At 44.6% G+C, this 27169-nt stretch overlaps 1 protein-coding gene and 1 long non-coding RNA gene across 5 annotated transcripts in view; one reads left to right on the forward strand and one right to left on the reverse strand.

Annotated features, from left to right (window-relative positions):
- Positions 1 to 9567, reverse strand: part of LOC147359365 (uncharacterized) — a 75047-nt gene extending 65480 nt beyond the window's left edge. For 2 of the 4 annotated variants that reach the window (XR_015140739.1, XR_015140740.1), the window contains exons 1-6: positions 9243 to 9382; positions 9019 to 9077; positions 7243 to 7323; positions 5113 to 5259; positions 3702 to 4548; positions 1176 to 1266 (exon numbers count right to left, since the gene is read on the reverse strand). This is a non-coding gene — a long non-coding RNA (uncharacterized LOC147359365). Of the gene's footprint in view, positions 1 to 1175; positions 1267 to 3701; positions 4549 to 5112; positions 5260 to 7242; positions 7324 to 9018; positions 9078 to 9242; positions 9383 to 9444 lie in introns of those variants that run through there. The other 2 variants (XR_015140741.1, XR_015140742.1) reach the window with 2 other exon arrangements.
- A 315-nt stretch (positions 9568 to 9882) lies between these two features.
- MSC (musculin) lies at positions 9883 to 12465 on the forward strand. The gene is made up of 2 exons (XM_086336565.1): positions 9883 to 10389; positions 11289 to 12465. Exons 1-2 carry the CDS (start codon positions 9883 to 9885, stop codon positions 11373 to 11375), a joined length of 594 nt encoding a protein of 197 aa, XP_086192691.1. The 3' UTR covers positions 11376 to 12465.
- Positions 12466 to 27169: the final 14704 nt, after the last annotated feature.

Below are 27169 nucleotides of genomic sequence, written 5' to 3' on the forward strand. Positions count from 1 at the left end.
TTACATGTATGTAGGCATATGTGCATGTATTTATGTATTCTGGTTGCAAGGCCAAGGCACAACTACAAAAATATAAGAAACAGATATTCAATTAAAAACTCAATAATAGATAAATGATAATTGAATATATGGTTCTTCCACATTGAATTCTGTGTCAGTGACACCCTCAAAGCTTGTGCAACATAGTGGTACTGTGTCTCTGCAAATCCTTTCCTCTCCACTAACCCCAAAAGAAAAAAAAAAATTAAAATACACTTTCATTTTTGCCTCCCTCCTGTGTACCACGGGACCCCAACTATAGAAGCTTCATCTAAATCCCTAACAGTGTCTCCCCTAAACTCCATATTACTAACTTGGCTCTCTACCTCATCAAAACATAATGAATCCATTTGCGGCTTATTCTTGCAATTTCTTGTTACCAGAGATGTAAACCTGGCATCTTATTATCAAGATTCAACTATTTCTAATAACCACTATGCTAGAAAACTTCATATTTATTAATGAGAATAAATGCTCAAACTCACCAGGTCCCTTTTTTCTTTTATTTTAGGTGGGCTCTTTTAAAAATCTTTATTGACTTTGTTACAATATTGCTTCTGCTTTATGTTTGGGGGGTGGGGGGAGCAGTTGGCCCCAAGGCACAGTGGGATCCTAGCTCTGACCAGAGATCGAACCCCACAGCCCCTGCTTTGGAAGGAAGTCTCAACCACAGGACCACCAGGAAAGTCCCTCATCAGGGCCCTTAACAGTCTTTGAAACACTTGGTCTTACACCTACTCAGTCCTTTATTCTATTCTCCAAAAGGTTACTCCTCACATTCCCCACCTCTGTTAACCTCAATACCTCATTCCTACTCACAGGGGCTAACCTCTTAACTTCCTATGAGAAACCATTCCTGATCTACAGTGGCATCCTACATTATTTAGTTTCAACTCATTTCAGGCAAAGAGGTGTATTTTATGCTCATCAAAGCTACCTTCCCATCTCCTTCCACCTCCTCTGGGGAACTCCTGTTTCTCATATTTTTAACATCTTTAATTTTTCCTCAAAACATAAGCATGCTTAAGCAATTCTAACCCTTAAAAGCAAACCAAAAAGAAACCAGTTTCCTACCAAGGAGTAATTTCAAAAACTTCCACTTAGGGCCAAAATTGAGTTCCAGTGATAAGACTCACCCTTCCATCTGGAGCAACCACAAAACAGGCAAAAGAGATGAAACAATGCTTCTCCAAACATTGGACAGGAGGCAGTAAAGGACAGTGGACCCTAAGAGATGGGAAACAAGGAAAGGCCTATAATCATTGCCGTTGCCCCAGATCTTGCCATCATAGATGTTTCCAAAGTGAGCAGCAGAAAGGGAGAACCCAGGCAGACCCCTGAGTGGAGAAGCCAGAGCCAAGATAGTGGGGAGAACGAGGCAGCTAGAATCCACCCAACAGAAGACCAGAGAGAAGGCAGGGGCCCAGAGGGTGAACTCCAGAGATCTGCAGGAGGTCCCCCTGGAGTTTTCAGTGGAGCAGCACAAGCACAGGAGGAAACTACCAGAGGTTGAAGGAACTCTCACCAAAAAAGATTAAAGGGAACAGAGTCAGGTAGGGATACAGGGCCAGGAATAACACATGCTCCAGCCAGACTGGAAAGCCTCCATTATGCACAGGGCTTCGGGCTGAGTGCTCAGAAGAGTCTTCCCTCAGTATGGGGAAGAATTAACTTAGAATGAGCACCGTTGATTCCTTCTACCGAGCCATCTGAATAGCAAGACTGAAAAGGATTACACTATTTCCAAGTAACTGCATCCCAGAACGAATATTGATAGTATTTATAAGAATACATAGAAATCCAGCACCAACAGGCAAAATTCACAATGTGTGCTGCCCTCCAAACAAAAGGCACCAAAGCATGCAAAGAAGCAGGAAAAAGCGACCCACAATTAAGAGAGAAAAAAAAAAAAAAAATGAAACTGATTCAGTCACAGAGCCAGTAGGCTAGCTGGGCTTGCTTTCTTTGTTTCCTTGGTGGTTGCACTCACTAAGGTGGACCTCCATCCTAATTTAAGTAGTGACCCACACCAGTCCCCCTCCTCACAGGGGACAATGATGTTCCCCCTTTCTGCAAAGGAACTCAACTCCTGGATGCTCTTGCCTGGAGGATCTGCCAGGAGCTCCAACTGCACTCAACATTCAGTTTCTGTTCTACTCCTGGTTCACAGGGGTATTTTTCTTGCTCTTGAACCTGGCTGCGCCTTTCGAGTTTCCTATTTTTACACTTTAACTCATTGCCATGTGCTTGGAGCACAAGGGCAGCTTCAAAACGTGACTTTACCATACCACCTCAACTGGAAGTCCCCACCCATTATTTCCTGAAACCCCTCCCTTGCTTTCAAAACCAGTAATCTTGGTTTTCCTCTCACCTCTCTGATGATGGCCTTACTTTCTCTGAATCCCCTGCTCTGCTCACCCATTAAATGTGTGGGCCTTTCAGGGCTCCATTCTCCCCTTACACTATGATAAAGGTTTAATGTGAGGCTTTATAGATCTATGACCCTCTGAAATTTTATAAAAATTCTGAATTTTTTTCAATCAGGAAAAAAAATTCTTGATACTATTTAAAGCCAGATTTCATTTTTATAAGGAGAAATTTCATTGCTGGGATGTTTATAATAAACATAATTCTTCAATTATTTAGAATTAACACTCAGATTGTGGCAACTACATTATGAGTAAACTGACATATAAGCTACATTCAAAAACAGAAAATAGTTTCCATAAATCCATTCAGGTAATCAGAAATGTAATTGGATCTCTGTAAGTACTGATAGTGGGGCAGAGCACACAGGAGTAAATTGAGTTGGTTAAGTGAAGGGCAAATAATGGTTTGAGTATGTCTTCCAGTAATTACGGGTGAAGATTAGATCGGGTTCCTGTGTTTTTCAATGTTTTCAATGATCAAATACTTAGGTACTGTCTGTTACAGACAGGGGGAATACCCAGATGAACAAGGCACAGTCTCTGTCATCACTGAGTTGACAATTTAGTCTTTTTGTTTTCTTATTAATTTTAATTCTGCTACTCTCCTCTCTAAAGGAAGTTGCCTAAATGTGGCAATTTAAGAAGAAATAGGGACAGAGTGATGAAACAGGCATGAAGATTCCTTATCTACTTCTGTTTCCAACATCCTCAAGGAGTTCGTCTTTGAAACTTAAAGAGGGCAGCGTTTTCCCCCTGCTAACTGGCTCATTATCCTTGCTAATTGGGCAGAGCAGCACAAATAATCCAAAGGACAAAACATTCAGGAAAAGTGCGCACATTGCCCCAAACACCTCCCTTTTCTCTGATCCCTATGGGAGCTCATTTTAGAATTGGAGGTGAGAGGGACTTAGGGCCAGGGAGACAAAGTTTGTATGTAAATAAGCCAGGCTCCCTTTTACAGAAGACTTTAAGGGACTGGTTGACAAAGTGCACAGGATCCCTGCTCTCTGACACCACGAAGTATCTATTACAGGACAACTTCCTCTGGCGCCAGGCGGCATTTAGTTTTCACTTGATGTTCAATAGGGGATGAGACGCTGAGGGGAAGGGGGTAGAGGGTAGAGGGCTGCTAACATGAGGGTGACACGGAGCAGGGCTCACAATTGAGAGAAGGGGGTAGGACAAAGATGAGTCCCTAGGAAAGAGAATGAAGACAGCAATGTAATAACTGACCTTGTACAATGTTCTGCACTTTCCAGGGAAGCTTACACATGGGTTTGCAGTTCCCCTCACCGCCACCTGGTTGGTGGGCTATACACAGAGAAAGAGCTCCAAGGCAGCCAGCAAGTGTCCCAAGGCCACTGAGGTGATAGGCAGAGATCTCCTAATGTCCACAGCAGAGGGGCCTCTTTCCAGTACATGCCACATGGCAGGATGTCATCTTCTTTTAGGTTAACTCCACAGTTAAATCCAAGGCTTGGGGCAACATACCAGAGACCCTCTACGTTTCAAGGGATGTTTTGGAAATGTAGCATTGTCACAGTTTCAAAGTATTGCCAATAAAAATCAACAGTAAAAGAAAAACTTCTTAGAGACTCAGCTTCTAAGAATGGAAGGCTGTCACAAAGAGTTTTTAAAAAATAAGACTTCTGTCAGACCCATGAATCACAGCGCAGACCAACTTGTGTCTCAGGATCCTCCAAATAAGTGAAGTCCAGGAATTCTGCAGACAAACCTCCAGGGGCCAAGCCATCGCCATGTGTTTCCTCCTGAGAGCTGGGCTGGCTGCTTAACTCTGCTAATGGAGAATTCAAAGTCGTTTGCAGGAATTTGTTGTTGTTGTTCAGTAGCCAAGTCCTGTCCTACTCTCAGCGACCCCATGGACTGTAGCCTACCAGGCTCCTCTGTCCATGGGATTATCCAGGCAAAAATACTGGAGTGGGTTGCCATTCTCTCCTCCAGAGGACACCTTCTCAACCCAGGGATGGAACCTGCCTCTCCTGCTTGGCAGGCAGGTTCTTTACAGCCAAGCCATCTGGAAAGTCCATCTGTAGGAGGCCCGCAGCTTTCTAGTCCTAACCTGGAGTTTGTAGAAATATTGGTTAGTGCCCACACGTATAGCTTTTAAAAAAATCTATTTCAAAGTCACCTGCATTTTAGTTATCAAGACAAATTACTGAGGACTTTTTTTTTTTTCTTCTGTCCTAAATGGCAGAGAAAATCAGGTCTCTGGGTCTGATCACATTCCCTATTTCCTTTTTCATTCTTAACTCCAGTTTTTCCACTTTCAGACTCCGAAAACCTGACCTGTCCAGGCCCAGCCTCTCTAAAGGGCTAAGGTCTCACGGAACTCCACAGAGGCAAAAATCTAGCAGCAAATCTTGGATAAATAACTGGCGGAGGACCGATTGCCTTAGGAACAACAGAAGACTCAACTCGCAGGCCCCACAGTTCCCACAGGCACCTGACCACGTGGCCGTCAGGGTCCAAGTGAGGAGCGTTCCTTTCCTTCCGGGTCAGGGAGCGTGGGAACACGCTGGATGAGCCCAATCAGCTCCCCGGCTTCGCGAGACAAAGAAACATGGCAACACTATGCTCCCCACGTGACTGTCCCGCCCCACCGTGTAACCGTATACCACATGACCTGTGCTCCACGTGACTTGCACACTGCCAGACCCTGAGCCTCCCACGCGTGGACGTCGTACTTTGTATCCAGGGATGTTCTGAAAAGACCAAGGAACTGGGCATCCGGAGCCCTGGCATCCGCTGTCTGTGGGGTGACCCAAACTACCTGCGGAACAGATGCCTCCATGTAACTTTTCCCCGTGAGAAGCGCTGCGGAAATTCAAACCCACCAGAAGCCCAAAACCACCGGAAGCATTTCTCCCCGTGTTCTGGGGTTGGACCTATTAGATGGGGTAGGGTACACGTAGAGGGTGCAGGCGAGATGACAGAAGTTAGTGAGAGCAGACGTGCTTCCCGCATTATGGTGCTTTTTCCCACGAGAATGTGCCTTCCGAGTGGGCGGGAGTCGGGCTCACCAACACCTGCCACAGCAAACACTAGACACTCAATGCACAATTGCATCGTTAATCCCTGAATTATCCAAGAGAAATATAATGCGAGCCACATCTGTAAATCCCAATGTCTAGTAGCCACATTATAAAAATACAAAGCCATGGAAAATTATTGTTAATAATATACTTCCTTTAACCCAATATATCAAAACATTATCATTGTTTGACATATAGTTTTTAAAATATTAGATATTTTACATCTTTTCTTCACATTGTCTTCAATCTCCAGTGTGTATTTTACAATACTGGACATGACTAGCCACATTCCAAGTGCTCAGTTGCCTCATGTGGCTGGTGACATCAATAATATTAGCCAGTGTTGGTCTAGACTCTTATTTTTCTAGATCAAAGAAACAGGCAATTTGTTCAGCCAACAGGACAACCCAGAACATCAAGAGTATCTGGGGAGACACCACCAGGAAAATCATATGGGAAATGCATTCCCATTTCTTAAGCACCTACTTTGTACATGCTTTGACTTGGTGTCCAAGAGTATAGACACAGTCCCTACTCTCCCTAAACTCTCAACTATTTGATCTGCACAGCCTCAAACTTCTTCCTCCAGCACTTACTTTGGAGTAATGTGGCATTAAATGCCCTTGGTACCTACTTCGGGGGTGGAAAGGGTGGGTGTGTGGCATTAAATGGCCTTTCCTGTGGCCTGTGACCTCATTCTTTCTTTTTAGAAAACCAGAGTCTGCGAATTTTATATTTCAGCAAATTAAGCACTAAGTGTTACACTTAGTGTGTTGCTTCCCCACAATTTCATTTAACCCTTTCAGTAACTGATTTAGGAGTTTTATTTATATTTATTTATTTAGCAGTTTTCAAATAGGGCAAGGGAGACTGGGAGAATTGCTGTGGCTTTATGGGGAGAAAACGTGGGGAAAGAAAGTCTCTAATGTAGTCCCATTAGTTCCTCTCAGTGAGGTCTTTTCTGAGGCCTGGGGGAAATGTCAGGTAATAGGACCACGCACTTGAACCACAGAAGCCTGCAGTTAAAGAAAAGAAACCTCTGGTGCTGCCTGAAACCCAGAACAAGCCCTTGCTTACAAACCCTGGGTCAGTTCTGGACCCTGACACTTATTAGATGTGTGATGTTGGGCATCACACAATTCATAGTAATAAAAATAACTAGCATTTATTGATTTTTTTTCTCATGCATCAGGCTGTGGCCCAGGCAATTACTCATAGACTCCCCCTTCCTCACAACAAGATAGATATTTCATATTATATATCAGTAATCTGGGCCTTGAAAAAAAAATTGCCAAAGGTCATACAGTTAATAAGCAGGAGAGCTGGGATTATTAATGTTTTAACCATTATTAAATGTATTTAATGTTTGATAATGTAACTTTAACCCACCTCCCACTGCATACTTAAAAAAACATCTTAAAAGAATTTCAAAATCATCAATATATACCATAGAAACCTGTATATTTGTGTTACAAATCTCAAAGGTTATTAGCATGGGCAGATAGGAATTGTTTTCAGTGTGCTTGTTTTTAAAATACAAAAGTAAAGGTTTCATTTTTTTATTTGCAGTGTATGGGGACTTGCTGAAACAATCAAAACAACTGGTTTTTCAAAACAGATATTATATTAGCACTGTTCAGCTTATGAGGTTTTTGTAATCACTGAGAGAGAAGGAAAAGTAAAAGCATTTTGAAAGTATAATATCAGATGTCATTACAAACCTGTTAAAGCAAACTGCAGTTATATACTAACATGCAGTGTATATGAAGATACATTTCTTAATCTTCATTAGGAGTCTGCGACTTGAAAAAAAAAAGAATGAAAGAATAAAAATATAATTAGAAAGAAATGGAGGGAAAGGGAAAATGAAAATAAAATAATGGGAAAATAGAGGAAATGGCTATATGTCTTGAAAGAGATCAGAGGGAGTAAGGGAAAAAGAAGGATGGGAAGGATGGAAGAAAAGAAAGTAGGAAGGAAGGGGGAAAAAAAAAAACAGGAAAGAGCTAGTTTTAAAACAACAACAACAACAACATGAATAGTTGGGGTCAGGCAGTTTCTTCAAGAAAAAGAAACTGGCCATGACCTGCTTGGCGTTGAGGCTGGGTACAGTTTTTGTGACTGTTTAGAGAAAATCTAGCGGTCTCCCTGCCATTAATCTTTTCCAAAGAAAGACTTTGTTCTGCACCTGTATAAACAATCCCGTTTTTTAAAACCTATATGCCTGCCTCTAATGTATGAGGCTCTGTATTTATACTGATAGCTTCAGGTCATCAATAGGCGGTGCAAAAAGCGGCCTGAGATCTTCCCTTTACATCTTTTTGCTCCCCTTTCCCTGCCACCCTCCCTTCTCTCTCCTCTCCCCAACCGCCCCTCCTTCCCCTCCTTCTCCCAGCACCTAGAGTCAAGTTCAAGTTCAAGCAGCGGTCCAGGAAAGATTTCTAGCTCTGTCAAGTATTCCTTGACTTTTCCCAGCACCGAGAGAACTGAGAGCGAGCGTTTTACTCAACTGACCTCAGAGGAGACCCTCCCCCAGCTCTCGCCACCCCCACCCCCACCCCCACCCCCGCCACCACCACCCTCTCCCCAAAATGGCAAAATATATCGGGAGAAAACCTCTGCAAACGGGGCGAGCGGGAGAGGTTTGGCAAAACATCCCCACAGGGAGGCCTGGCCTGGGAGACGAAGGTGGAACGATGATGCCTGAGTGATGAAGTCAGCCCTGGCCAGCCACCTGTTGCGGCATTTCAGGCACCAAGCCCGGCGCATTTGTTCTGCTGGAGGAGTCGGCGGGGCGAGGCTGGCCTGCGCCTCTGCCCGCACCGTCCCGGGTCTACTGCCCATCTGTCTCCTTAAGCTTCTCTCAGCTTGGCTGTAGGCTTGTAGGGAAAGGACGGTAAATACCTAATTCGGGTGTGACTACTAAGTTTCCTCAGTGCAGAATGGCACGGCCAACCCAAACCCACTCACAGAATTTTAATTATTTTGCTGTTGTTTCAGTTTTAATTACTCAAGGGGTGCACCGGACGCCTAATCCAGTGCCTGACACTGCAGGCACTCAACAGCTGGCCATTGATGTCCACTCCCAAAATGAAGCACACAGTCCCAGACCACGTATTGCCAAGGCTCTCCCAGTTAGCAAACAAGGAGACCGCAGTTATGCCTTGTCTCCTTTGAGGGGCATACTTCTGGGTGCTGTTTTATCGTGGTTTCTTGTTTGTTTTGTTTTACTTTGGATGGTTGTGCTGACTTTGCATGCTGAATCCAGGAGCGTGCTCTTCAACACACCATCGAAAATAGTCATCGATTCCCTAGACTGTAACTCAGAGCGCGGGCAGGACCCCTCTAGCTTACCGCACTCTGGTGTTGAAAACAGAATTAACGCGTGGAACTCCCCAGATAGCAGAAAACAGACGCAGAGCATCCTGTGCTGTGCGACAGAAATACCGAGGGGCCTGGGATTCTACACACGGATTTTGAGTCCATATTCTGCTTACCAGCCCGTCGATATGGGGTCCTTTACTTAACATCCATCTCTGCGGCTTAGCTTCAAGTTCTGCAAAGTGGAGATAATAATATTTAAGTCACAGATGTTGGAAAAGGAAACGAACCACTGTAGATGAAAGTGCTTTGTAAATCAAACTGCGACGTTTAAGGAAAAGAGGGGAGGAAAATGAGAGGTAATTCGCCCATTGTTCGGTGTTGCTTGTTTAGCTCTTACGCTTTTGTCGGGCCGGGCTTGACTAGCAGTCATACATTATGAGTGATGAACTTGGAAAATACATTTCGGCTGACAAGAGGGGAAGGACGCAGAGGTCGAGATCCTGGGGTTTCCAAGTGTCCGGCGATCTTCGCCTCCGTTAAGATCAGTAGAGGGTGGAAGTGGGTACCTGGGTACGAACAAGGTCCCCTCCTTCACTCACCCAGGAGCACTCATCTCGCAGTGATGGGTCCCTCGAGCCCAGGGGTCCAGATCCGAGTTCAAGAGACTTCCCCTTCCCCGCCCCCACCGGCAGATTCTCGGCACTCTGAAAAGCGGTCCCCACCCATTCCACGCCCCCGCCCCACCTCTTGCCCCCCTTTCCCACCCCCTCTTCTTTGCCGGGGTGGTTTGTTCCGAGGAGTACAGAATAAATAGTCCGGTCAAAACGCGCGGTGCGCGGTAGTGAGCGCCGAGGCTGGGCCCAGGCGCCGACTTCTCGGTCACGCTCTCCCGGATCAGTCTCGGGGCTCCGCGGTTCACGACCCAGATCTCTCGTCGCCTGCGGAGTTCAGCCTGGCCCCCGCCTCCGCGAGGGAGCGGAAGGCGGAGGCCGCGAGACTGGCCTGGGGGAGGAAAGCTGGGGCGCGGGGACGCAACGATGTCCACCGGCTCGGTGAGCGACCCCGAGGAGATGGAGCTGCAGGGACTGCAGCGAGGGTACCCGGTCCCCGTCTCCAAGAGGCCGTCCCTCCGCGGCGCCGAGCGCAGCTACGTGTCGCCCAGCGACAACTCGTCTGCGGAGGAGGATGACCCCGACGGCGAGGAGGAGCGCTGTGCACTGGGCGCGGCGGGCGGCGCGGGAGGCTGCAAGAGGAAGCGGCCTCGGGTGGCTGGGGGCGGCGGCAAGAAGCCCCTCCCGCCCAAGGGTTCGGCGGCCGAGTGCAAGCAGTCTCAGAGGAACGCGGCCAACGCCCGAGAGCGCGCCCGGATGCGCGTGCTGAGCAAAGCCTTCTCCAGACTCAAGACCAGCCTGCCCTGGGTGCCCCCCGATACCAAGCTTTCTAAGCTGGACACGCTCCGGCTGGCTTCCAGTTACATCGCGCACCTGCGGCAGCTGCTGCAGGAGGACCGCTACGAGAACGGCTACGTGCACCCGGTGAACCTGGTAAGCGCCGCGCGCGAGGCCCGGGCCGGGGCGGTCGAGTGATGCCCAGCGCGCTTCCCGGCGCCCGGCAGAGTCTGGCCGCTGGGAAGAACCCGAAGTGGGGCGGGGGGAGGTCTGGTAGGGGTGGTGAGGAGGCCAGTTTGTTCTCCCAAGTCACGGGAGGAGCCAGTCGTTTTCCTGGAAGAGAACCATCCACCCTTCTGTGTTTGCATCAGTCTGATCATTGTGCGTGACGCTTTTGCCGGTTGATGGTTACTATCACTATGGCTAATATCCTGCTTCCGGGGTAAATCTACGTTCCATTGGAGTCCACTGTCCCTTTGCAGATAGAACGAAAAGTCTCCCTTCCTATCTTTTTCCAGATAAGAGTCTGACAGGTTTAAATCAACCAGCCCTACTTTCTGAAAGGAGGGAGGGAAGACCGAGACCTTTTTAAAAGCCTTTGGGTTTTTTCAATTCTTGAATAGCAGAGGTTTCCCCAAACGGGATTTGTCTGGAAAGTCCCTCTCCGACCTGCCAACTCTCCCGGCTTGAGAAAGATCATATCCCAGTTCCTTCTTGGAGTGAATGGCTGATGGGTGTGTGTGTGTGTGTGTATGTGTGTGTGTGTGTGTGTGTGTGTGTGTTTGGGGGGAAGGGAACTAAGCCACAAAATCCCAAATTCATGCAAATTTCTCGGAATCACCGCGAGGACAGCAGGAACGGAAAACTCCCTTCTTACGTGATCAAAATCCAGTAAAATTGAAGTCTTGGTTTAGAGAGAAGACGCGAAAAATTCCCAGAATACTGATAAAATCGGAGCTACACAAAGCCAGGGATATCCCGGGGTTTCTTTTGGAGAGCGGTTTCGGTTTGAAATGATCGTTTCTCCGGTATCTGATGTTCTTTCTGGTTTACAGACGTGGCCATTTGTGGTCTCGGGACGACCCGACTCTGACACCAAAGAAGTCTCCGCGGCCAACAGATTATGTGGGACCACCGCCTAGACCGAACTCTAACTCACTTGGAATTGTTGGTTGAGCACACGGATTTGGGGAGGAGGGAGACAGTGTGAGAAGCCCCAAGAACGGGAAGAACGTTCCATTGGATTCTCCCAGACTCCCCCAGCCAGGACCGTGAACTGGACAGGTGGCGGGCGTTGGGGGGGTTAGGGGTGGGGGTGGGCAGTTCCCAGGTGTCGGCAGTGAGCCTGGCATCGCAGGGCGCAGACGGCTGGCTCTGCTGCCGAGGGTCTGGGCGACGACACTACACGCGGACCCAGATCAAGCCTCGGGCTTTAGCTGTATAGACTACCCCCGCGGTACAGTCAGAGCCCAGCGCGCAGCCGCCTAGGGGTTAGTTTCCAAACTGAGCCAGATCTACCGTGTGATGGCACGACTTTGCACTGCCCAGGCTTCTCACGGTTAGACCATGGTCAGAACGCGCTCTGGACAACCGGCTTCAAAGACCGAAGTCTTCACGCCAGACCCTACATCGGGGTGTGTTTTTAAGTTGCAAAGAGAGGAGCGCGGCACACCTGGGCCAGAATTGTATCGCACAGGGTTGCTCCCTCTGGGCCGGACGCACGATGCCCTGCCAGTTTGGGGAGAGGTGGGAGCGCGATCGCAGAGACCCACCCTACCGGGTCTGCCCGGAGCGCTCCCTGCGGTCGTGCTTCCGGGGGCCAGTGACGCCCCTCCGTTCCCCGAGGCGAGCATCTCCCCTTAACCAGGCTTAGGTGTGCCCCCTCCCCTTCTAAGGCTTGAGCCTCCCATCCGCCTCTCCTCACCGACCTGGCTTGCGTCTGCTTGGGCACCTCCCTCTGCTCCCTCCTCCCACACCTACTTGCAGGCCCCCTCCCCACCCCTCACTCCCAACTGTCCCCACCTGGTTTCCCCCTCGGGTGGCACCCGCCTCCGACTCCACCTCTCGGCGCCCCCATTCTTCCTCCGGGCGGGATGGGGCGCGGAGGCTGTTCCGTACTAGAGACCATGATGCGGCGGAAGGCGCCGCTGCCCCAGGCAGCACTACCACAATAATTAGCAAATGTAAATAAATTTATTTTTTTATGAATAATAAAACGCATTGTGAAAAGTGCCCTGGGGCGTCAAAACGTGGTCTTTTTGCCCGTGGCTGTTTGGTCTGGGAATTAATTTAAAGCTGCCCTTTGGCTCTGTGTGGGAATTGGGTCATTGTTGGAGGCGGAGGGGTTGATCAGGTTTGGATCGCTGCAATTTTAAGTATAACTCTGCTTTTCTCTGATTCTGATTCCTCTTCGTAAGGCAAGGGTTCTTTGGAAGCCAGGGACTAGAGGCTTGTAAGGCCCTTAATAGTCTTTTGGGGTCAGGGCCACGTGGAAAGAAAGGTATACACTCTTCAAAGCAATATAGGCGCACTTCTTTCTTACACACGCACACACACACACACACACACACACACACACACGAGAATTTCTCCAGCCTAAAAGACACTACAGTGCTAACAATTGCAAGTAGTTCAAGAACTCCCTACAGCCAACACATCCAAAGTAGGGATGAGTCTTGGGTCTAACTGGCACTGATTTGTATTTCAGGAGAGTTTTGTTTTTTTTTTTTAATGTTTATATAGACTTTTGATCCAGCCACCCGCAATTTTCACAGGAAGTAATAACTGGGGAAACCCATCACAGGGTTTTTAAATGCAGGTCTTTTTACAGAGGAGCATTCTCTTTGTAGAACCTTAAAAATTTAGAAAAGTGTGAAGGATGAAACTAAACAAATGCCCAATTTGGGGTGTGTCCATTATTTTATGAAATCAAAAGGCAGTTCACTTACCAGAGAGAGAAAATATAGCTGGAGTTTAGGAGGTGAGAGGGAAGTGGGGGAGCATGGTTTCCTGTGTTGCACTAAACCGAACCCAAACTCTGGAGAACTGGTTTCTAGCAGGATTTTCTGGGGCTTTTGTTCATATCCCGGTGGGGGATCCAGCCCTCAGGATCCAGTCTTCAGTGGCAGAAGCTGGCAGGAGCTTTCCCTGGCATCAAGGATCTCTGATTAAAGGAGTACTTGGGAGTAACTAGTGACAGGAAACCTTGTCATGGTGGCTAAAGGCACTTCGTGTGCGTGTTAGTTGCTCAGTTTTGTCTGACTCTTTGTGACCCCAAGGACTGTAGCCTGCCAGGCTCCTCTACCTGCGGGATTCTCCAGGCAAGAGTACTGAAGTGAGCTGCTATTCCCTTCTCCAGGGAACCTTCCCGACCCAGGAATCGAACCCAGGTCTCCTGCATTGGAAGCAGATTCTTTACCATCTGAGCCACCCGGGAAGCCCACTTAGGCCAGTTTTGGGGACCCAGCTTCTTGGGAGTTGGGTATCTGCTGGAAGCCAGACCTGAGTCAAGGTCTTTTACAAAGCTGCCAGCAAATGAGGTCGTTTTAAAGGAAAGGAGGCAATGTCCTAGCTTATAATGTGAACCTGAAAGTCTGCAGAAGCTACCTTGGGATCCAAGCTCAGGCACACCCCCCACAGACTGGTGACTATGCAACTCCCCTCAGCCTCACTTTCCCCATCTACAAAATGGGGTAGTAACAGTGGCTGCCTCAGAAGATGGTCATCAGGAATAAAAGTGACAGCAGTGTTTAAGCATCCTTTCTAAGGCAGTGAGCCGTGTCCTAAAGGCTTATTGATGACTGAAGGAAACAGAAGGGAAGACTTTGGTAAAAGGGAACATTTTAAGGGGAGGGGGGAGCCACTTTAAACAGGTGGTACCACTTTAAACAGGTGGGACATTTCAGGAATCCATTCTTTAAGACTGGGTCCTGTTTTGAGATGCCTGGATTAAAACAGTGAGAGAAAAGTGCCCCCCACCAGAGTAGAAACAGAGACAGAAAAGAAAAGAAAAAGACCACTTGCAGTGAATATAAGCAGGAAAAAGCATTGGATAAATAAGGAAATATATTAGGGCACATTTTCATAAATAAAATATTTAAAATGTGTGTTACCATGATTATATCCTTTCAGGACACTTCAGGGGCAAACCCACAGATTTTCTGCCCCTCCTCTGCCCCCCACCCCCAAGAAGGGGGTGCTTTCATGATTCACATATCCAGAGTGGTGTTCTCTGCAAGCTCATTTTTTATTGCACTTGATAACCTAATAATTTATAGAGAAGAGAAAAAACTTTCTCAAGAATTTTTTTGCCCCATGGTTTCAGTAAGAAGTTCAATGCCAAGAATTATGTAGTTAAAAAAAGAGGAGAGGCCAATTTCTAGTAAGTCCAAATGAATCAGTATAAATTGCTCAAACTTCTGGGCAAGGGTTGCTGCTGGGAGAGGCCTGGAGTACCCTGAACTGTCCTTTCTTGATCTCCAGTGAATATGGTGATTACTATGTGCTCTAAGGGGTAGAAAGACATCCCAAAGCCTTCCTTCTTTTTTCCCTTCATCAGTTTCTTTTAGGGATTTGGGCTGGATAAACAGGAATTGGGACTGGGGAAATCAGCAAATTAAAAAAAGAGAAGTAAGTTTGTCCTTAGGGTTATTTCGATTTGATTATACTACTGTGAGAGAAAAGTTGAAGGAAGAAAGGTTAAGAAATGTAAAAAGTACTGAATAACAAATCAAATGAGTAAATTGAAAAATACTTTTCCGGGGGCTTTTTGAGGGACCAAAGCATTATTATTAGTGAGACTGACTCAATCAAAAAGAACAAAAATCCCCTTTCACAGGCTCTTCCTAAGATGAATATTCTACATGAAATACTTTCGGCACTGTAATTTTGAAACATTTAGGCGTTTCTCTTGGTTGTGGATGAAGAATTGATTTGGGGCATTTTCTTTTGCACCGAGCTTCAAGTTACAACTTTATTTCAATCTGATATCTCCTTCAACAGATAGTGACAATGACCATTACAATTTAAAGTGGAGATTTTTTTTTACAGGCGCAGCTTTTTTCCCTCTGGCAATAAAATCTTCATAAGTCAAAAATAAATAAGAAAGACATCTCCCCTCTATAAAAAGAACTAAATGGAACACATCCTATTTTAATAGGTAGTAGGTAAATAGCTTGGCTAACACTTTTTTTTTTTTTTTCCTAATGTCTGGAAAGACAAAACCCAGGAAAGTTCATAATTGACTTCTCATTGCCAAGCATCTAACTTATGGGCACCACCTTTGTACCTGGGCACCTGGCTATTCTCTTTTCGTTGGGCACTTCTGTTTATCTACCTGAGGATGATCAGAATGCTTGCATCTTTGTATTAACTACCCCACCATTCAGGCTTCTCAGGTGGCTCAGTGGTAAAGAATCCACCTGCCAGTGCAGGAGACCCGGGTTCTGTCTCTGGGTTGGGCAGATCCCCTGGAGAAGAAAATGGCAACCCACTCCAGTATTCTTGCCTGGGAAATCTCATGGACAGAGGAGCCAGATGGGCCGCAGTCCATGGGGTCGCAAAAGAGTCAGACACAACTTAGTGACTAAACAACAAAAAGACACCATTCATCTCCTTTTCTACACTATTTTGTCATTTTTATTATCTTTTTTTCTCTCTCCCACAATGGTGAAAAATGATCCATAAAATTTCTTGAAATCCAATGACTCTAAGAAGGTCTAGAAAGTAGCCAGAACTTGAAATCTATATATAATGGTGTTGCTGCTGCTGCTGCTCAGTCGCTTCAGTCGTGTCCGACTCTGAGCGACCCCATAGACGGCAGCCCACTAGGCTCCTCTGTCCCTGGGATTCTCCAGGCAAGAATGCTGGAGTGGGTTACCATTTCCTTCTCCAATGCACAAAAGTGAAAAGTGAAAGTGAAGTCGCTCAGTTGTGCCCGACTCTCAGCGACCCCATGGACTGCAGCCTACCAAGCTCCTCCGTCCATGGGATTTTCCAGGCAAGAGTACTGGAGTGGGTTGCCATTGCCTTCTCCAATATAATGGTATAGATAAACCTAATTAGCGCTAAGTACTAGTGCCTTGAATTTTCTCAGCCCTTGTGGTTCTTCTATCACCAAGATGGGTTACAGATCAACTTTGGGGTCCTTCATTGCTTATGGAGCAGCTTTCAGTTGGGTGAAAATATGGTATTTATATTGATTATTACTCTTATCAGTTAACATGTGGAGAAGAGGGGAACAAGGAGCAAGAAACTTGTATTTTTTACTTTGTTTATTAAGAAAGTTTATATATCGAGTTGGCCAAAAAGTTCATTTGGGTTTTTCCATAAGCTCTTACATAGAAAAATACAAATGAACTTTTTGGATAACCCAATGTTATATATTTATTTTTGGAATTATTAAAAACTCAATTTTTTAAAAAGCCTGAAAGTTGCCATGTCATATGTAGCTGATTTCAGTCTAGTCCCACCGTTTCACAGCTCAGCATCCTCATGCACTTTCTTCACTGTGAGATGAGAATCAGTTCAGTCACTCAGTCATGTCCAACTCCTTGGGACCCCATGGACTGCAGCATGCTAGGCCTCCCTGTCCATCACCAACTCCCGGAGCTTGCTCAAACTCATGTCCATAGAGTCAGTGATGCCATTCAACCATCTCATCCTCTGTTATCCCCTTCTCCTCCTGCCCTCAATCTTTCCCAACATCAGAATCTTTTCCAATGACTCAGTTCTTCGCATCAGGTGGCTAAAGTATTGGAGTTTCAGCTTCAGCATCAGTCCTTCCAATGAATATTCAGGACTGATTTCCTTTAGGATTGTGAGATGAGAATAATACGTCCTATATCCCCAAAAGTATTAAAAGTGGATTAAATACAATAATTCTATTAAACACCTAGGCAATGTTCCATAAGTGCCAATTAAAAACAAATTGAATCTTTGATTTCTTTCCTTTCCTCTACGAGTAGTTCAGATGTCTTTCACTCTCCTGAGAATTTGTTCTGTCATTCCCCCCTGCCACTTTTATCACCTTGTACTTTTACACCACACCAGTTTTCCTATATTGACCTTTCTTTTTGTTGTCACTAAGGAGAAATGTTCATTTGGTTTTCTCTTAAAAAATAAAGATCAAACCACTCACCATCAAAACTTATCCATGGGTTAAAAAAAAATTCATTTAGGAGTGCAAGATAGTCCAATGGATTTTGATATAATAGAGTATAAAATTTTCATTGATATGATTCTGTATTGCAACCAACCTTTCAGAAGCTAGATTCGAGGAGCCTTGGTGTTATATCAAAAGAATATCCACAATGACCTAAAACAGCCATTAAAATACTTCTTCCCTTTACAACTACATATCTGTGTAAGGCTGGGTTTTCTTCATATACGTCAATCAAAATAACATATCACAACAAATTGATGTAGAAAGTAGAAATGAGAGTTCAGCTATCTTCTATTGTCAGATATTGAAGAGACTTGCATAAATATAAAACTTTTTGCCCTTTGCCCATTCAACTGTTTGGGAAAATACAGTTATTATAATTGAAAATATGTTATTTACATTCACATGTAATTACTTCCTTATTATTTTTAAATGAATTAACAAATATTTTCTCTCAGGTTTTAATTCTAATCCAGTAAATATCAACAGATAGAAGCCACATAAACAAAAGCTTTTCAGGGTTTAAAAAAAATTTTTTTTAATGTCAAAAAAGACAGAAGCAAAGAAAAGTTTGAGAACCACTGGCCTAGATAATTCCTAAGGCTTATCAATTGATAAGATTGATGTTTTCTTGATTTTGTGATCATCTCAGTAGGACAGGAGCCTGTAGATAAAATCTACATTGGATATAGAAGCAAACACTCGATCAGAAAGATTCTCTAGAGAGGTTAAGTGAAAGTGTTAGTTGCTCAGTCATGTCTGATTCTTTGTGACACCATGGACTATAGCCTGTCAGGCTCCTCTGTCCATGGAACTCTCCAGGCAAGAATACTAAAGTGCATAGCCATTCCCTTCTCCAGGGGATCTTCCTAACCCAAGGGTCAAACACAGGTCTTCTGTGTTGCAGGCAGATTCTTTACCATCTGAGCCATCAGGGAATGGCTTAGGATGAGAGGTTAGGATGATAGCTTAGATGTAAAGGACTTTCTCCATGCAACACTTTCTCCATACATTCTTCCTGTATCTCGCAGGGAAAGCAGTTGGACCAACACGTGCATGGTTCCATGGAGGCGGAAGGATATTTGTATCACTTCCTACTCTTTCTTCCTCATTCCCATCTCTCCTGTCTCCTCCAGGCTCTTAATTTGGTAGCCTCAGGACTGGCCCCCTTTTTCAGATGAAAGGGAAAGTGATGGCCAAAGTTCAAGACCTCAAAATCCCTTTTTCTTTTGTCCATATATTAATATTCTCTTATGGCTATATTAGAATCACAGCCATTATATCATACTGCTGCTGCTGCCGCTGCTAAGTCACTTCAGTCGTGTCCAACTCTGTGCGACCCCATAGACGGCAGCCCACCAGGCTCCGCAGTGCCTGGGATTCTCCAGGCAAGAACACTGGAGTGGGTTGCCATTTCCTTCTCCAATGCATGAAAGTGAAAAGTGAAAGTGAAGTCGCTCAGTCCTCCTAGCGACCCCATGGACCGCAGCCCACCAGGCCCCTTGGTCCTTGGGATTTTCCAGGCAAGAGTACTGGAGTGGGTTGCCATTGCCTTCTCCGTATATTATACTAATAAAGCCTACTTGGCAAACCTACAGATAAAAATAAATTCTTTATTGAGAACCACTAAAAGCAATGCCCATATTCCCTTAAATAAATTTCTCTATATCATACTAATAAATAAATTAATTTAAGGAAATACGGGCATTGCTTTTAGTGGTCCTCAATAAAGAATTTATTTTTATCTGTAGGTTTGCCAAGTAGGGAAAGATACATTTATTCATGATAATATTGATTAACTTATACTGGGCACATCACTAAAGCAACTAAATGCCTGGACATGCATAATTAGAGTAGAAAAGAAACAAAAACAAACAACAACAAAAACCCAGAGAATCCTCAAATGCTTTGGTTGTTGATGTTTAGTTGCTAAGTCGTGTCCAACTCTTTGTGACCCATGGGCTGTAGCCCACCAGGCTTCTCTGTCAGTGGGATTTTTCCAAGCAAGAATACTGAAATAGATTGCCATTTCACCCAGGGATCTAACCCACATCTCTTGCATTGGTAAGCAGATTCTTTACCACTGAGCCATCAAATGCTTTGGAAGCAAGCATCTTCAAATGCAAAGAAAGGAACCCATAAAATAAAAAACTCAGTGACATGAGATCTAAGGCACTTGGCTGATCCTTAAAGAAACTGTTTTAAGAGCCAGGCAGTTGGACAGCATATTATCTGTGCAAAGTAATAGCAGAAACACCTCAGGCTAAATCCAATTAAGGAGAATCAAAATTGCAATGGACAGTGCTTGAGGGGCTTCAAACCAAGGCCTCAGGAGCCTGATGGGTCAAGATGGGTAAACCAGATATACACAGAGAAAAGGAAGAAGCTGTCAGGAGAGGAAAGAGCACAGTCCTAATGCTGTCTCAGACCTCTGCCTTGCTGGACATGGGCTGTGTGTTATGTTCTAAACAGAACACCTGAGGTGTTTCTGACCAGGCCCTGTATGGCTGGCTGTTTACACAGACAGAAATCTCTGGAAATCCCTAACTTTCATGGGCTTTAATTACAGGTTTTCCCTTAAATGTTGGTGGTGGAATAGGTTCAGCTATCTACCTTCTCTGCCTAGGCCCTCTTCCGACCAACACCATTTCTTTGGAGGCTTGGGTTGGGATGGGTTAGGTTCCACTAGATGATGGGGTATCTAATCACCAAAGATGGTCCCCGATGAACCAGACCCCTTGTGTAGGGCTGGTCCAGTGATCTGCTGTAACCAATAGAAGGTGGTGGAAGTGACTCTCTGACAGTTCTGGGCCTGAGCCTTAAGGACCAGCCACTTCTGCTTGTACTTATTTGGGATCCTGGAGCTTTCACATGAGAATTCCAACCACCTTCCTGAAGGGACTACATGGAGAGGCCACAGGACAAAGAGAGAAACCTTGAGTCTACACCTAAGAATGGAGGAGCCTTGCTGAAAGCAAGGTCAGTGAGACCGATGATCCCAGCAGAGGCAACTCTGACGCATATTGTGGCAAATGAAGAAGCCACAGAGAACGGACAGCAGAAGTAAGCCAGTCCCACTGGGCCCTGCCCTAATTCCCCATGCACAGAATTGTGAGAGATAATAATAACAAGGGCTTCCCTGATGGCTCAGCAGGTAAAGAATCCGCCTGCAATGCAAAAGACACAGGAGACGTGGGTTCAATCCCTGGGTCAGGAAGATCCCCTGGAGAAGGAAATGGCAACCCACTCCAGTATTCTTGCCAGAAAAATCCCAAGGACAGAGGAGCCTGGCAGGCTACAGTCCATAGGGGTCACACAGAGTCAAACACTACTGAAGCGACTCAGCACGCATGCATTAATAATAGAGTTGTTTTAAGCTACTAAACTGGGGGTGGTTTATGACTCAGCAATAGATAACTGAAACTTATTGTCAGTTTCCACATCATCCATTTATTCAAGAAACACTTATAGGTCATCCGCAATGAGCCAGGACAACATTGGGTAGAGTGAAATGAATGACAGCTGCCGGCCTCAAAGAACCATAAAGGAAAAGAGAAACAGTCAGATGGACTGATCTGTGAAGTACGGGGTGCTGCACGCTTTGGAGGGACATGGCCTTTCAGGAGGCAGGGTATAACACACAGCCTTGGATCATCGTGGAAGGCTTCCCAGAGAGCTGACAGGTGAGGCTGGAAGACAAGGTAGGGGAAAGACATCCCAGAAAGAACTATAAGTTATGAAGAGCTTCCAGTACTGGTCAAGAGGCTGAAGTTCACAGCCAGTATGGCAGTGGAGAGCATGGACTCTTACCAGTGACTTAAAATCACTGAATCTCAATTTCCTCACTTGTAGAATGAAGATATAATAGAACCTACCTGAGAGGGTTGTTTATGAAGGTTCAAAGCCACAGTGACTATCAAACACTTAGTGCCTGGTCATCAACAAATGTTCATCTATTAGTATCAGCGTTCCTATCACCATTATCATCACACTGAGATAACCATCTGGGAAGAGTCATTTTCTCAGCATGTAGGAGAAAATGCTAAGTCCCTGACCATTCAGAGCCCCTTATTTTTCCATAAATCTGAAAAATCTCAGCCTTTAACTCTGACTGTGTTTCAATTCTCCTCTAAAGGGATTGGCCTTTTCAGAATTTTGAAATCTTCAGGGTATTGATTTGCACAACAAGCAACACATCTAGCTCATTTGGAGAATAGGTCTCTAAAATATATCTATATGGTCACGACAGCTGGATAGAACAGCGGGTAGATTGACTCTAAGGCCATTATAACATATTGAGATTATAAACAGCACCAACCATCTGCGTGGATTCAGATGCACCCAGTCATACTTGATCTGTCCCAGGACCTCGGCTCTGGAGGGAAATTTAAGACCCTATGACCAGAACTGTCCAGGATTAGAATTCACAGACTCTGAGTTTCCCGTTGGCATTCAGCCCACCCGATCTGAAGGACACCAGCAGATAAGAATTTGGCACCAGGACAGCTATTTTCTGCAGCTGCTTGTGATGTGCGCTGGCCAAGCACTGGGAGTCTGCCGAGGGTGACAAGTGGGGGCTATCAGAGAAACTGACTAGTTGGGTGGCCCGGGGCAATCGCTCATGTTCCAACTTTGGGTTCTCATCAAAAATGAGGGGCCTGAGCGAGATGAAACCTCTGGTCTTTTTCAGTTCTAAAATGCTCTACTTCTTACAGGTCTTCCATTCGACATCAGTGATCCAGTTCATTAGTACATAGCAAAAGGGAGGCTGAACCCCTGAGCAGAAGGACAAAGTTCACTTAAAGGTTTCAGGTGAAATCAAACTCCTCAGGTGTCTTTTGACTTGTACAGAAGAATTGTGCTATTATAATACAATTTAACTGTCAGTTATAAACTTTGATACAGACTCTTCATTTTCCTCATACTCAATCTGACGAAGGTGCTAAAGCCTTCTTCGATGTGATGTAGAAATCAAATAAGTGTGGAAATTGTGGTATTTAAAGCTATTCTCGGGACTTCCCTGGTGATCTAGTGGTTAAGACTTTGCCCTCCAGTGCAGGGGGTAAGGGTCCCATCCAAGGGGAGCTAAGATCCACATGCCACATGCCTTGAGGCCAGGAAAAAAAAACAAACAAAGACAACAGAAGCAATATTGTAACAAATTCAATAAAGACTTTAAAAATGGCTCACATTTTAAAAACATTTTTTAAAAATAAAGCCATTCCCTTCTAAAAACAGATTTTAATTAGTTTTTCTTTTTTTAATGAGACAAGGAGACTGGTCAGACCTTTGAACAAGCGTTCAATGATTGTAGTTAATTTGCCTCAGACTAAAAATTATAGTGGAAAAATCTGATCCAAATCAAAGCAACTTCAGCAAAAAAAAAAAAAAAAGAAGAAGAAGAAAAGGATGGCTTTCTTTAAACTCCTAGAAGCCTAGGAAATGTTGAAACCCTGTCTGTTGTTCTGAGAATCTGGTGAGCTTTTTCTCCCTTTAGGTAGGATATTTTCCCATTGCTTTCCTTTAGTAAGTTTCACCTTGGTAATTTCTCAAAATCTCTGTTGGTGCTTTAGCATCACACCTGTGAGTTGTTTCACACCCAGAGATGAGATGTGGTCACCTGAGCCTAGACGCTTGGAACACTCCCTGGACTGCAGTGTGCAGGATGGGCTGAAGGACCTGTGGATTGAGCAGACCAGGCAAGAGAAGCTGAGCTCTCAGGCTGAGGGTAATGGTGAGAATGCCTCCCATAAAGGGGAGGATTCAAGAGGCATTTTGTTGCTAGAACTGAGTTGACTGGGTTGTGAACTGGATGTGGGTGATGAAAGACAGGAAGAAATTAAGGATGACTACAAGGTTTCTAACTTGGGCCAGACAGTATACATCATGAGTCATCATTTATCACCGAAGTTTAAAAAGGCAAGTTTGAAAGAGTACAGAATTTAGAAACTCTTTCATTCATTTAGGAACTCTACTGTCCATTGGCCTAACAAGATTCTTACCACATTTGGTCTTGGTCTTGGGGTTCAGATTCTAAACCGGTACACTAGCAACTAAAAGCTGAGAGAGAGAGAGAGAGAGAAAAGGACTCCTTGGTTCAAAGACACACATCTTGGAAACAATGTCCCTGCCACCCTTCTGCATGAGCTTGACTTTCTCCTGTCCCTGAATTGTAAATGTATTCAGATCAGGGATCTTGGTTTTTCATTTTGAGTTTTTATGAAATCATAAGCTCAATAAATATTTAATGAATTAGTCCTAATAGAGAATAGTTACTGTTACACTTGGTTGGGCTTTCCTGGTGGCTCAGTGGTAAAGAACCTGCCCACCAATGCAGGAGACGCAGACTATGTAATTCTGTGAGCTAAAACCCCCAATTCAGGAGTCGTAAGAGACACGGGTTCAATCCCTGGGTCAGGAAGATCTTCTGGAGAAGGAAATGGCAACCCACTCCAGTGTTCTTGTCTGGAGAATCCCATGACAGAGAAGCCTGGTGGGCTGTAGCCCATGGGGTCAAAAAAGAGTCAGACACAATTTAGTGACTAAGCAACAACTGTTGGGGTAAGTTATTTTTTTGTTGTGAAATGATGGTGATTGGGGAAAGTCCATTCTTTAGAGCCCCTGTGAGATACTTAATCATCACAAGCATCCAGGACACGGCTTGACAATGATACTAATTCTTGCCAAACAGGAGGTGCCTCAGCTCTGCCCAGGATCTGATAGTTCCTGGGAGCCCTCAGACAGAAAGGAAACTCACTGCTTGAGTATAATAAAGGACAAAAGCTTTAAAATGGGAAGAGACACACTAACACTGTATACACGCTAAGTCCTATGCTATGCACTTTGTAGACAGTATCTCGTTTAAGTCTCTCCTCAGAACATTACAAAGTCTCTGCTTTTCTTCATTTATAGGTAGGAAAACTGAAGGCCACAGAGCTTCAGGAGCTTGCTGAGAGCCACACGGGTGTTAGTGATAGACTCAGAGGTTAAACCTGGTTCTCTTTAGTTCAGAATCTGAACCCTTAATCAACCCCATCCTGTTATCTTCCTCAATATGTCTCTCAGGTATAAAGGAAGCTGGTGGGAAAATGGTGCCCACCAACCAGGCCACCTTAGCCTTGGATGTGAACTTGGAACAGTGGATGAGTCTACAGAGTTTTACCTGGTTTTGAGTGCTTAAAACAGTGTGAACCTTGGGAAAAGAGCCAGGGTCTGTCTGCTTAGCTGGTAGTATCAACTGAGGCAGACAGGGGAAGGCATTTGTCATCTGTAAAGACATCTGTTTCTTTTTGGTTATGCTTTCCTCTTTATCTCCTAATGAAGACGATTTGAAAAATGCCTGCTCTCTATGCGCTGAACTAAAAGAGGTAAAGCTATCGTCATGCATGCATGCTAAGTCGCTTCAGTCGTGTCCAACTCTGTGTGACCCTATGGACTGTAGCCCGCCAGGCTCCTCTGTCCATGGGAGTCTCCAGGCAAGAATACTGGAGTGGGTTGCCATGCCCTTCTCTAGCGGATCTTCCTGACCCAGGGATTGAACCCGCATCTCTTATGTCTCCCGCACTGGGGTTTTTAGCTCATAGAATTACAGTCTTGGAGAATACAGCACTGGACGCACTCCCACTCTACCTAGAATAGCCAATCAGATCAGAGGTGTTTAATAGAGAATTGCTGAAGTGAGTTTTGGAAGTGACAACTTTCCACCAGCAATGGGTGATTTACTCTTAACCATTTTCACAATGACAGGACAAGAAATGATACGTCTGAATTGAGCCGTGAAAATCAGGGTAAACCTAAGGATATCTGATAGAGAGGTTTTCTAACCATTACTATTAGGGACTGCTGCTGCTGCTGCTGCTAAGTCGCTTCAGTCGTGTCCAACTCTGTGCGACCCCATAGACGGCAGCCCACCAGGCTCCGCAGTGCCTGGGATTCTCCAAGCAAGAATACTGGAGTGGGTTGCCGTTTCCTTCTCCAATGCATGAAAGTGAAAAGTGAAAGTGAAGTTGTTCAGTCGTGTCTGACTCCTAGCGACCCCATGGACTGCAGCCTTCCAGGCTCCTCCATCCATGGGATTTTCCAGGCAAGAGTACTGGAGTGGGTTGCCATTGCCTTCTCCACTATTAGGGATTAGTAATCATGAAATTAAGTAGGATCTGTGTTACCTATTTCATAGAATCATGAAGCCACAACACTTTAGAGCTAGAAGGTGTCTCATAGATATCTACTTTAGCTTCATCACAGTATGCTAAAAATAATTAAAAATAAAGACTAATCTAAATGTCTACTGTGATTACCTAACCACAGACTCTTATGCAACAATTAAAAACTATGGTCTCCAAATTGTGTAACTACATGGGAAAGGCTTATGCTATGAGCAGATAAGAAATTATAATTTTAATAATGGTAATTGAAACCAAGACAATCTATTCATTTTACAGAGAAGGAAAATGAATTTGTATTTTGGAAATTGGATGTGGCTTCTCAACTATCTGGGATTAGAGGAAGACTCTGCTTGAAGATTCAGCTTTCATTCCCTTATCATTTGAGATAATTTCTTAGCTATTTTTTACTGGCTGGTTTGCCTTCCTTTGTCCATGGGCTTGCAAAAGAGTCGGACCCTACTTAGCAACTAAACAACAACAGCAAATGGTATTGGGACAACAGGGCATCCACAGGCCAAAGAATGAACTTGGACTCCTACGTCACACCAAAAATTAACTCAAAATGCCTAAGTGACTTATGCGTTAAATATAATATCCAGAACCATGAAACTATTAGAGGTAAACGTAGGGGTGAATCTTTAAGACCTTGGACTTGGCAGTGGGTATAATACCAAAACCCTGGAAAAAGAAATGGCAATCTGCTCCAGTATTCTTGCCTGGAGAATTCCATGGACAAAGAAGCCTGGCAGGCTACAGTCCATGGGATCGCAAAGAGTTGGACATGACTGAGCACCTAAGACACACACAAATTATATTCTGATAAGGATCTAGTAACCAGAGTATATAAAAGATTCTTAAAAAAAATGATTATATTTTAATACACAACCAAAATATAAAACATCATAGTAACTTGATGGCAATAAAATATGGTATTTCATTTGCACAGCATGACATCCTTAGTCATAAATGAGTTCTGAGAAATCAGTAACAAGACATTGATATACCAAGGGAAATGGGAGAAAAAAGAAAAACAGAACAAAATGAAATAAAACACAAGTGAATGGTAAGGATTAAGCATATATGAAGTTGACTGAGCTGAACAATAACAGAAGGAAAGCAATTTCTTTTTAATTTCATATTGCCAAAGATTAAAAATAACAAAAAGGCAAACAATTCCAAATTGTTTTTAATGGTCAAAGGATTTGAATAGATATTTTTCCAGAGATATACTGGTGGCCAAAAAACACATTAAAAGATGCTTACCATCATTAGTCATTAGTGAAATTTAAATCAAAACCACAATGAAGGACTACTTCACACCCACTAGGATGGTTATTCTAGTAACAGAAAAGGACTATCACAAGCATTGGTGAGGATGTGAAAAAATTGTAGTCCTCCAACAATGTTAGTGGTAGAAATACTAGCTGGTGTGAAAAACATTTTGAGAGTCCTTCAAAAAGGTAAGCATAGAATTACCATATAACCCACGAATTCCACTCCTAGGATTGAAAATAGTTACTCAAACAAATATATGCACATGAATGTTTAAAAGAGCACAGTTCACAGCAGTGGCTGAAAATAGCCCAAATATCCTAAATAAATAAATTGT

Source organism: Bos grunniens, chromosome 14, assembly GCF_055505025.1.
Source record: "Bos grunniens cultivar Pamir isolate PY7600 chromosome 14, Bosgru_T2T1.0, whole genome shotgun sequence".
NCBI lineage: Eukaryota > Metazoa > Chordata > Mammalia > Artiodactyla > Bovidae > Bos > Bos grunniens.

Excerpts from the sequence above, each read along its gene's own strand:
- MSC (XM_086336565.1), top strand. The coding sequence starts at position 9,883 with ATGTCCACCGGCTCGGTGAGCGACCCCGAGGAGATGGAGCTGCAGGGA. Across the intron at positions 10,390-11,288 it reads ACGTGCACCCGGTGAACCTG|ACGTGGCCATTTGTGGTCTC; the intron begins GTAAGCGCCGCG and ends TCTGGTTTACAG.